This window comes from Phoenix dactylifera, chromosome 11 (assembly GCF_051530095.1).
Source record: "Phoenix dactylifera cultivar Ajwa chromosome 11, Ajwa_hap1_PhDact_Kaust_v1.1, whole genome shotgun sequence".
In the NCBI taxonomy this organism is placed as follows: domain Eukaryota; kingdom Viridiplantae; phylum Streptophyta; class Magnoliopsida; order Arecales; family Arecaceae; genus Phoenix; species Phoenix dactylifera.
Window position 1 is genome coordinate 28,780,950 of NC_143200.1, and position 10,596 is coordinate 28,791,545.

The 10,596-nt window shown below is 47.3% G+C and overlaps 1 protein-coding gene across 2 annotated transcripts; it reads right to left on the minus strand.

Moving 5' to 3' along the window:
• Window positions 1–3,874: 3,874 nt before the first annotated feature.
• Window positions 3,875–8,258, minus strand: LOC103710474 (putative xyloglucan glycosyltransferase 5). Of its 2 annotated transcripts, XR_016397860.1 has the most exons (6): window positions 6,708–8,258; window positions 6,163–6,471; window positions 5,775–6,065; window positions 5,560–5,673; window positions 4,696–5,474; window positions 3,875–4,212 (listed from the first exon to the last, which is right to left on the minus strand). XR_016397860.1 is itself a non-coding variant. In XM_039127889.3 (5 exons), exons 1-5 carry the CDS (start codon window positions 7,437–7,439, stop codon window positions 4,839–4,841), a joined length of 2,082 nt encoding a protein of 693 aa, XP_038983817.2. In that variant the 5' UTR covers window positions 7,440–7,809; the 3' UTR covers window positions 4,608–4,838. The 2 variants fall into 2 exon arrangements, 1 of the variants encoding a protein (XP_038983817.2); XM_039127889.3 differs by lacking the exon at window positions 3,875–4,212 and having other exon boundaries at window positions 4,608–5,474; window positions 6,708–7,809.
• Window positions 8,259–10,596: the final 2,338 nt, after the last annotated feature.

Sequence of the window (10,596 nt, forward strand, 5' to 3'; positions counted from 1 at the left end):
CGCCTCGGGGCCACTCATCCCGGCCGACGAGGAAGCGCCGTCCGTCCTCGCCCTCCTCCGAGGCTGGGGATTAGCCCCCCCGGCCTCGGCCTCCCGCCTCCTCAGGCGGGAAAAAAGCGACGTGTTGCTGGTCGGCATGCGGGGAATATCTGAAATCAAAAATTTTGTTAAGTGTCAGGCCAGTGGCAGTAAAAGCGAAAGACAAAGAATGAAAATAACGTAGCCGCCCTTACCCTCGGGGCGCGCCGAGCTCAGACCCACGCTCGCCAGGGCGCCCTCCCGCAGGAGCTCGGACAGGTCGTTGCCCCTCCCGAGGGCTCGCACAGAGTCTAGGATCCTCAGCTCCCTCCCCGTGGGCTCGGAGAGTCTGTTGAGGGCCTTCAGCCGTGGGTGTCCCCACCTCGGCTCAAACCCCCAAGGCGCCGCGGACGCCAGGAAGAAAAACTTCACCTTCCACTCGTGGTCGAGGAAGGGGCGCCCCGGAAGAGTGACATACCGCCCCGAAAGGCGAAATATAGCCACCCTGCGTCCGCCGGGTTCTTCTTTAACAGAAAACACCGGCGGAAAAGGCCTACCGTGATCGGGATCCCGTGCCCGAGGCACAGGGACAAAAACCCGATTATGGTCCTCCATGAGTTAGGAGCCAACTGCGCCGGGACGAGCTGGTACTCGGCCAGCAAGCTGCTCACGAACTCATGGGTGGGAAAACGCAGGCCCGCCCAGAGTGTCTCGCGGTAAACCGCGATCCGACCTGGGGGCGGCTGCGTCACCCTGTCCCCCGGCCCTGCGGTTTCAAGACGAAACCCGGGCTGGAAGAAGAAACGGGAGCGGATTGTCTCCAGTTCCTCCTCTGACATATTCGACCCAACTTCTTCGGGACCGAGACTCATTCTCACAGAAGAATGGAGTAAAAATTAAGAACAGAAAATGAAAGTTGGCAGGGAGAAGAAAAGAGGAAACTCTAGAGAAAACAGGAAGAAAACCTACTGGACATTGCCAGAAATTGCTCCGAGCACCGCCGGCAAAATTCGGTTGAGGGAGAAAACAAGGGAAAAAAGACGACGAAAATGAGGGGAAGCCAAACAAGACCTTTAGGGCAGACTCGTGGGGTTTACATAGACCCCCCTGACGGCCCAGATCGATGGGGTCGGTCCCCATCCCCCGATCGGGCTGCGCCACGTGGCGACCTCTGAGGCCGAGGCACTGCATCCACTCCGGATCAATAAATCGAATACGAAATCAAAGTGTTGTCCCATCGGATCTCGGGACCTCATTATGGGTCCACAGAACCCCATCGCCTCGAAGAATGAGCGGACGGCACCCCCGCTCCCCTCGTTTAATAAAATCTGGGACACGTGGAGCCCCGGTGTGGCCTCCACTCCTCCGAAATTATGACCCGGTAACACGAAATCGGAAGCGTCCGACCCCTGGTCATGCCGCGTGTCCGTTTTGAAACCCAAAATGGCACGCTCATTGATGAGCGGGAATTCTCGATTGTGGGGCCGAGGCGCCACCCCGTCGAACCCGAGGACCCTCATCCTGGGTCCGCCTCACAAACCAACCTCGGTAATCCAAGAGACACCGCCCCCGCTATAGTCGCCTTGAAAGACGTAGGGATATGGACCCCATCATTAATTCGCCGAACAAAGTAACCTCGAAACGCCCAAGGGCGCAGGTCCTACCACGAAAATTCCAAGAAACATGAGGGTGCGGACGAAGTTCGCCCCCCAACTTTAACGATGGACTTTACTTCCTACGTCCGAGCCCACAAGCCGCTCGAACTCGGAAGTCGGGGGGTAGTGTTGGGGGAATAAGGTTTTTCCCCCAAATGACACGAATGCCCCAAAGAAGCCGCACAATCGTCGACCCTGGAAGGCCGAAGTCGGCACCCGAACTCGGAACCTCCGACCTAAGAGAAACCCCAATGCCCGAGGCCTACTTTTGTCAGCCACCTACTACGGCTATACGTCTCCGAGGTCCGGCCAGAGACCGTACTATGACGCCCCTCCGGCATTTATTGCGCATGACCGCTGTGATCCTCCGGCACACTCCACAATAAATATGGATCTCCAGCTTACTCCACAATAAATATGGATCTCCGGCTTACTCCACAATGAATGCGGATCTCCGGCTTACTCCACAATAAATGCGGATCTCCGGCTTACTCCACAATAAATGTGGATCTCCGGCTCACTCAACAATTAATGCACGTGACTCCTGTCATCTACGGACTCCCAGCTCTCCACGGCAAATAAGCCCAGCAGGGTCTAGTCAACTGTGATAAGTCTCTGATCTCGGCCATACCTCCGACACTGATGCAATAAATTCGCCTGGTAGCGTGCTAGTTCGGGTTGTACAACGCCCTCATCGCCGACATCAGTGCAATTATTCGCCTGACCAAGCGCCGACCTGAACGACATGCCGAGCCGTACTACGGCTTCGCCCCGTTACATCGCAGGTAAACCGACCCCCGGTCTATAAAAGGGGGTTGGAAAATCGATACTGGAGAGGCGCACCGTTTACCTCTACTCTACACGATTTGCCCCCTCCCTGACTTGAGCGTCGGAGGGCCGGCGCCGGGAGACCCGGCCACCGGCTCGTGTGCAGGTACCCAGACGGAGGACGCCGCCCACTGTCGGATCGTCGCCCAGCCGCGGGAATCAGCCGCTCCTTCTCGCCGATCGCCCCAGACGGAGGACGCCGCCCGTCGACGAACCACCGCCCCACCGTGAGTAACCACCTCCCGCTCCCTCTCCTCGACCGAAGATTGCCCCCGGGTCCAATTTCCAGCAACAGCCAGCTCCAATCGATCAATCACTCATGCATGCAAGAGTTCAGAAATCATCCATATCATGTACAGCAGATAAAAAAGAAGAAAATTCTTGTGCCAATAACTAAGTCATCCATACTATGCATGCACTACTTTAGATCCTGACACAAGGTAACCGAACTATAAATCTGTAATTATATCTTGAACAGAAGTTAGACCCAACAGCCACTAGATCTCTGAACAAGAGAGCCAGTATCTCCTACCAATTTCTGGATCGACATCCATATCCATCGCTGGCCGGCAGCAGGGGACAAGTGAGGGCCACAGGGCACAACAGAGCTGCACACAGATAAGGTTATTCTTTTTCTGAAGGCAAGCTGGCAGCATCAACAGCTGGAGAAGTGCTGTTGGCCTTCAATACCACGTAAACCTCTTTTAATTTGCTTCGAACATATGGCCTGAAAGAAAGAGCAATGGCATCTCAGAATTCTGACGTGCTCTTCTCACAGACAGATGCACTATTTTTTCTCTTTTTCTTTTTCTTTTTTTTTTTTTACGCTAAAGCAGATAGATCATACCTGACGAGTACAGATGTACTCAATAAAGTCAGAAAACAAAATGCCTCGGAATGCCCAGGGCAATTCTTCACCTCCAGCCCACAAGGTACTATCGGAATAACTGGCCATATAAACAGCTACTCAATTCGCAGGTTCGTTGGCTTTTCAAAAGACATGCTTAGCCTGAAAGATTCCTCCGTTCCTCAACATTGTCAAGATATCTCGGAGCAAAGGGTGGTCGCATCCGTTACCCCTTGGACCTCTCTATATCCAACTGATAACTGTGGCCGAGTCACCCTGGATCCGCAGAGAGAGATGCTCTGAGGGGACCTGTTTGCTTCAAGCAGGGGACCCTTCCCACCCTCCATTATTCGACACATAATTGAGGGGTGGTGGATATTAACCAAAACCTTTATTTTCTGCCGACACTTTCTCAAGCTAAAGCCAGACAGTCATCGTCAGCCAAAAGGAACAGAAAAGGGACAGAGATGAGAAAAGGCGAAAAGAGGGGCCCAGGGAGAGGTGTAAACAGAGCACACGAAGAAAATGCAGCAACAAATATCTCTTTCAACTTCAGAATAAACTGAATTAAATCAGATAAACATAACAGCTGTTACACAATCTCGGTGCAACTGGACTGGGGAGACAGAAAGACAAAAATATCATCATTTCAAAGTACCGGTGGAACCCGAGTGCTCTTCTTTCCTTGGGGTCTCTCTAGCTTCTTCAAGTACAAACAAGCCGAGTCTGGGTGGCGAGCGATGCTTATGAACCATTCCTGCCCATAAGAGTGTAAATAGTTTAGAGAAAGGAACGCCTTTGTAGCAGCAGAGAGACCTCAGAGTACAGAGACTGATAAGAATCCCATCCATGGCTTCAGATTATCTTAGGGCTCGTTTGGTTCGCGGGAAGCATTTTCCTTCCTAGGAATATGATTCCTGGGAAACAACTTCCTAGGAAGAGGATGCCTAGGAAAGTATTTTTGGCATGTTTGGTTGACCATGGGAAAGTGACAAATTTCCAAAGTGCTTATGTTTGGTTGGCCATCCACTTTCCTAGGAAAGTTATATATAATTCCTATTATGCCCTTAATAAAAATTAGATTTTTAATGCCTCTTTAATGCTTCTTTAATGCTGAAGGGACTTTTTGGGAAAAAGTAAAAATGGAGTGATTCCCGCCTCATGGGAAAGTAACTTTCCCATGTTTCTCATGGGAAAGACTTTCCCATGAAATGTGGGAATCACATTCCCATGGGAATATAACTTTCCCTTCTCTCTCCTTTGAAAACTCCAACCAAACAAGAGGCATCTCATTACTTTCCCGTTGACCACACTTTCCCCCCTTCTTTTCCCGCGAACCAAACGAGCCCTTAATGCTTCTGAAGCGAGGGAATTGGAACTTGATATGAAATCTCTCAGACAGGCAATCTTAACTTTCCCCAGTGAAGCGCAAATTGGATGACCGAGAAAAAATGGGTAGTTTCCGCTTCTTCTTTTTTTGCCTCCTTACATCAGCTCATCTGCTCCCCAGTTAAATCAAGACCCACAAGAAGGAATGACACCCCTTGGAAGAGCAGAAAGTAGAAGTGAATTCCCTGGGCAGACAAAAAACTCCGGGCTGCTGCAGTAAGGAGGAGAAGAGCAAGAGCCAACTCCTTCTTGTATATCTTGTGGACCCTCTTAACTGGAAAGGGAGATTTCTCTTGCTGCTCCTTCAATTTGTTCGGTTCCATCACTTCTCTCTCAGAAGACCCTTTATGGAGCTGTAAGGTCTTTGATTCCCTCTCTGCTTCTGCCAACAGATCCGATTCTGATGACCTCCCAGCTTTCTTAGTAACAACCCACTCGTATGAGCTCCCCAGTTGGAATAGTCCAGAGACCATAGCATTGAATTTGGTTACAGACATGGTGTTCTCAAAGAGGAGGTAGGGGACAATGAAAGGAAAGGAGCTTGGGGCTGGAAGAATGTTGAGGAAGGACATACACACAGGCAAATAACATATCACCCAAACAGGCAGCTCAGCCTCCGGAACGAACATAGATAGAGGGAGGATGACACAGAACAATGCGAACGAATAGAATGGAAGGATAAGCTTCCTCAAGAGAAAAAATAAGAGGATCAAGTTCGCTTTCTTCCACAAGGATATCTGCAATCCCAGCATTAATGGACTACTTCAGAAGTTTGGATTAAGAGACAAATAACTATATTTGCTTTCTAAGGAGAGGGCGAACCTTGGAAGTTATGATAGATGGAAGGCACAGGCGGAATAGTTGCATTGGTCCGGAATGCCATCGGTGCTGCTGCTTCCGATAAGCCTCATAAGATTCTGGAACTTCACATAAGACCTGCAGAAGGGTCGGTCTCTCACATTAACTTAAAGAAAAAGATTTATCATCATCAAGTTAAAGAACAAGATTTATAGCTGGTAAACATGGCCTCTACGCACCTTGACATCATTCAAGAAGATGAATTTCCAGCCATTAAGGTGCGCACGAACGGCAATATCCATATCCTCTACTGTTGTTCGCTCGAGCCAACCTCCAGACTCCTCCAAAGCTTTGATTCTCCAGACACCTGCAGTCCCATTAAAGCCAAAGAAATTCGAGAAGACGCCATTCACCTGCTGCTCCACTTCGAAATGGAAGCAGAGGTTGATGTTCTGAAGACGAGTCAACAAGTTCTCGCTCTTATTCACAAAACTCCACCGTGCCTGAACTAGCCCCAGCTCAGGATTTCCCTGCATCACATGTAAACTGGATAATTGATTAACTGAAGAGACTGTAGGTGCTATCTGCAAATGAACTTCATGAAATCGGACTGCGAGGTGTCGATACCATGAAATGTGGAATTGTTTGCTTGAGAAAATCAGGGTGTGGTTGGAAGTCAGCATCGAATATAGCAACAAACTCGCAGTTCTCAACATAGTCGCAGCTCATGGCAGACTTAAGATTTCCAGCTTTATAACCAGTCCTGACCAACCGATGCCGATAGACTATGTTGACACCCCGCTGGCTCCACTTTGAGACCTCCACTCTGATTAAAAGCTTGATGGCTTCATCATCGGAGTCATCGAGCACTTGAATCAGTAGACGGTCTTTGGGCCAATCAAGTTGGCATGCAGCAGAAATCGATTGCTCGTACACCTGGGAAAAAAGCTAAATTTAGGAATCTCCATCTCAGAAGACAATTTTCTAGTCATGCCAAAGCAATCTGAAAACAATGTAATAATTTCAGGATTCATGCAGACAATGGTGTATGGCACTGAGAAGACCGAATGAAGAAGCCAATTGTTCAAATTCACACGCCGAACAAAGAAACTATGTGTTTGTTTGATCAGAAAAAAAGAATTACAGAAACTAGCCCGAGCAGAGATCATTACCTCCCTCTCATTGCACATAGGAATCTGAACCAAGACCATAGGGTGCTCCAAACCATCATTAGCTTTGAAAGGATCTGCATCTAGCCTTGGTTGGATCTTCTTGAGCTTGATCCATAAGCATCCGAGGCACAAGATAAAGCGATCCACCGACTGTATGATGAACAGAACAATGCATATGTTCGACAAGACCTGAATTGGGTAGGCAATGTAGTCAGCTCGGAAAGAAAGCCATGAGAGGTAGGCCTTGTGCGTCCACCCCTGGATCTCTATGGTCTCCGGCATGCGTAAGCTCTCCGGTAAATGCAAATCGGGCTTCTGGAAGTGCCATCCTTTCCAATAACCGACGAGCTCGAAAGCCAGAGCTACCAATGACAGCACCAAGAATCCCCTGATGAACTTGAACAGCAACCGGCCTTTGCCGCGCTTGCCGCGCTCCGAGGAGACTCCCTGCCGGAAAAAAAGCAGTCTCTTCTTTGCAGCGCCGAGCAGAGCCCATAGGGCGGCGGCCAGCCAAGCTACACAGCCGACGGCACGATGAGCCTTGAGGAGCAAGACCCAGGTGAACTGCTTGGCATTCTTCCCTCGGTCCTTCTCCATCGATCCAAATGCTTCGGGGTCGGGACCATCGATTTCAAGAACCGAGTAGTTGGGGTTCTCCATTGTCACAACCACCGGCGTGCCCTTCCTTGTGTCCCTCGTCCACCACCCCGAAAACACCAAGCTTGGAGCCATTGCCCCTCCTCTCCTACAGTACAAACAAGCCTAACCGACGAAAACCCCCAAATTCCTCACAATATGCTCTTAAACCCCTCCATGATTTGGATCTCAAGATCGCATTTTTCCTCAAGCTTCAACATCAAAATCCGATCTTGCTGCAGAAAACCCAGAGAAAAATACAGCTGCCCAATGCAGCAAGTGAGGATACCATGTGGACATTATTCAATGTCTTAACAAACAAATCCTTTTCCTTCCCCTTCTTTCAACTTTTTCTAGATTTTACCATGGGTCGAATGCGATATTTTTCCCGTTTTCTTGTGTGAGACCTCCAGACACTAGTACTAATCGACTGTACCCCAAAACCTTATTCCACCAACAAGATCCTAAAGACATATGGCGAATAGAAGTGTGATGATAACACCATAAAAACCACTTCATGACATGAACAGTTGAACAGTAACCTATGGAAACTAGATAGCGTATAGCATAAATATATGCACATAAAGGAGGCAACTTTACAGAAACATTGGAGATTCCAATCATCCAAGCTGATCTCTCTGTGCTTTGGATCCAAGTTAAAAAGTAGTTAAAGACACTTACGATGTTCCATCTAAAACTCTAGATTCATAGGATAAAGAGCAAGATTGGACAATAGCCAACTGAGAGGCAATTGATAAAGGCTAGCATGTAGCTTCTATTAAATAAATGAAAACCACTGCGCAGTCAGACAGGCAAAGGGTTCGGAAGGAGACGGCTTTTGGGAAGCAAAGAAGCAGATGGATTTCCTTTGCATTTATTTACCTTCTTCATTTAGTTCTTGTTTGTTATTTCTATTCCTTTCTCTTGCTTCATTTCATATTTGAAGTTGGAAATTTCTCCCCTTTTTTTTTTTTTTGGTGAAAACGGCAATTCATATAACTCTAAATTGAGTACATCCAGCCAAATCAAAAGAAAGTAAAGAGAACAACGTAGAGGGAGTATTCCCTAACGAAGTCCAAATGACCTCTCCGGAGTGCCGAGCGGCATAAGAGGCGACCCAGTCTGCTGCACTGTTCGCCTCCCGAAAAACATGTGAAGCCTGGAAGACGCTCGACTCCTGAGCCAATCTCCGAATCTCACGGATGAGAGGATGATCATCTCCGTGTCTGTCCACTCCCCGAATCCACTCTATCACCACAGAGGAGTCTCCCTCAAGGCAGATGTGCTCAGCACGCAGTACCCGCCTCGCATAGGATATCTCCTCCCAGGCTGCCCGCAACTCCGCACCAACTACGGTAAATCCCGGCGCACGGCGGCCACCGACTGCTATCAAACTGCCGAGGTGGTCCCTGATAACAAAGCCAACTCCTCCTGACACCCCGTCTGCCGACCTACTACCATCAAAATTCACTTTGAGATAACCTGGGGTACTTCTTCTGCTATCACAGCGCCCAGATTCGCCCTAATTTCTCCCCTTTCACATCCAACGGAACAAAAGCACGTACCCAACCACCGAGGTGGTAGTACGGTGAAAACGGAGCTTTAATTCCACCGGAGTGGCCTAGGTTCGAAATGCGCGGGCGTCGATTAAATGCGGGGACCAGATGCCCTCCGTTTGGTTTGCCTAGTGAAGTCATTATCTGATCTGTCAGATGCTTAGGTTGTATTGATGCGACGTACTCACACGTATGGGCTTTCCATGGATGGGGAGGGTATGAGTAAAACTTGTCTGCCCGCATCGAACATTCTCCAGGGGGGAGCAGAGGGGAAGCAGTGGGGGTTGCTATGCAGGTGAGGTTCTCCTCACCCCTCTCTTCCCCTTTGTTCTGGAAAAAAAAAAAAAAACAAAGAAGCACGTACCCACAGGGCGAGCTTTATTTGGATGGCAATGTTTGAACCTTGGGATGGAAGCACCGCACTGAATTCTCTCTTTATTTTTTTCTTTAAATAAATCAAAGCTCCTTGTCTAAGCTAAATATTATTTAGTGGTGCGTGCACCTTCGTTTAATAGCAATATATGACAAGGCACTTAATTATTTAATTTATGAACAAAAGACGTGATAAAAATCTCATATTGGAAAAGGTTAAACAGCCAGTGTGTAGCTTTCATATTTATCCCTTTTCAATTGGCGCTTTACATGCTCCATGTTTATGGGATATAGGAAGGCTGCATATTATATTACCTATCTAACCTTTTAACTTGAACTGTTTTGCATTATTAAAGCATTTCTCTCGGTAAATCAAGGTGGGCGTGTTATATATAGATAGATTGATAGATAAACAGAGAGAAATATGGGATTACCCCAAGTGAATGTCTTGATCATGAGATTGTCACGAGTAGAGTTCATGGGAATTGTGGTCATGCTAATGACTCCTATCCAAGCCAATGATCCTGGTGCTCGAAATGACATATTAGTAGCTAACTACGATCAAAGCGTGCGACTGAAGGTAAGGTAATTCATGGAATAATCATGCTTTAAATGAAGATAGACGAGTTAGATGAGCATTGTGAGGATAATCTACAACTGTGGGATGCATTCTTGTTGGCTTTAGGCAAGTGTCACTGCATTAATTTTATAAGGACATTTAACTGTAATGTATCCATGTTCTAGCATTATGGCCATTATAATTTAAATAATACACTACTTTACTTAATGGATAAAGAATAAATGATTACACTCCTGCGTCGGAGGTTCCGCATAACTAAATTTTCCATCCATGCAGTTAGCTTTTAGAGATTGAAGGTCCCAATCAACTTTCTACCAATGCATCTCCATCATGCGTCGAATATTTTTAAACTTGATAAAATATTTACAGGCAGCCAATAGACTGCATTTGGAAAACATTTATGGTCAAAGTTTTGTTAAGATGAGAAATCAACTTGTATAATTAGTAATCATCTTGTTATTGACTTAGGTAGAGGCATAACATTTACATAAAACAATTCACCTAACTATAAAAACTCTGTTTGGAAGTCCAAAAACCATCTCGCCTGCATACGTATGGAGAGGGAGAGATAAATAAAATATATAAAAAAGAATATAAACAAGAAAATGATGATGAAAAACATATATACATATATATGTGTGTATGTGGAGAGAGGGATAGAGAGAGACTGCCTCTAATTCTCCATTAATTATCATAAGATGGTCTAATTGATGATCTAAGATGGCCCTGTTTGGGGGAGCTGTTG